At 33.1% G+C, this 1,070-nt stretch overlaps 1 protein-coding gene across 1 annotated transcript in view; it reads left to right on the top strand.

The window, feature by feature from the left end:
• The first annotated feature begins 444 nt into the window (after positions 1-444).
• LOC111089426 overlaps positions 445-1,070 on the top strand; it is a 3,874-nt gene continuing 3,248 nt past the window's right edge. The window contains exon 1 of the mRNA XM_022401892.1: positions 445-814. Coding sequence (XP_022257600.1) covers positions 475-814 — 340 coding nt within the window. The 5' untranslated portion in view covers positions 445-474. The remainder of the gene's footprint in view (positions 815-1,070) is intronic.

Here is a 1,070-nt window from a genome sequence, read left to right as displayed (position 1 = left end):
GTAGTTGTTTTAGTATTATTTAAACAGTTACAGTCGGCCATTTTACTGTAGTTGTTTTAGTATTATTTAAACAGTTACAGTTGGCCATTTTACTGTAGTTGTTTTAGTATTATTTAAACAGTTACAGTCGGCCATTTTACTGCAGTTGTTTTAGTATTATTTAAACAGTTACAGTCGGCCATTTTACTGTAGTTGTTTTAGGATTATTTAAACAGTTACAGTCGGCCATTTTGCTGTAGTTGTTTTAGTATTATTTAATCAATTACAGTCGGCCATTTTGCTGTAGTTGTTTTAGTATTATTTAAACAGTTACAGTCGGCCATTTTAGCTGTAGTTGTTTTAGTATTATTTAAACAGTTACAGTCGGCCATTTTGCTGTACCCTGATGAATATCCTTTCATCTTCTTCTGCAGCTCCAAAGAAATACGAAGAGCATGTTTGAAGGACACGAAACGGAAACAATCCAATCATAAAATGGACTCTGACTCTATCATAACGTCCTCAACACCAGATGTCAGAAAAATTTCATTTAAAGAGAGTGATTCAACAACGATTTTAGAAATGCGCCCTCTTTCGGTAACACAAAAAAATAGCCAAGCCATTAAACAAGTTGATCTTCAATCTGCGAGCACGAAGGAACGAAACAGCTCAATTAAATGTCCTCTGACGAAAAAGAAAAACTTCCCTACAGAATCTGATGTCACTTCATACACTCGAAGTACCAAAAACTTCCACCAGGAGGTAATAGTAAATGGGATGTCGTCATCATGCGACGGAGACTTAGAGCTACTAGATGTAGAGGCATTCCAAAAAGGTGTGTTGTAAAATAATTATTTTGTAGTTTAACTGTTTGTGGGACTATCATTCATCTATAGTGAGTAAATAATTATTTGAATTATTATCACATATAGTTTCACGGTCAGTCTCTGGATCTGAAGAATAAAAAATACTTTAAAAACTGCGGAGAAAAAGGTAACTAAATGAGAATATTCTAGCCAATCTAGAAAGATTATATTATTAAATTAGAATTTATTTTTTTATTTTTGTCTTTACGTTTGTTTCTTTGAAGC

The sequence above is a fragment of the Limulus polyphemus genome, unplaced genomic scaffold (genome assembly GCF_000517525.1).
Source record: "Limulus polyphemus unplaced genomic scaffold, Limulus_polyphemus-2.1.2 Scaffold6195, whole genome shotgun sequence".
Lineage (NCBI taxonomy): Eukaryota > Metazoa > Arthropoda > Merostomata > Xiphosura > Limulidae > Limulus > Limulus polyphemus.
The sequence above is the reverse complement of the archived record's forward strand: the minus strand, read 5'-3'. Positions and strand labels throughout refer to the sequence as shown.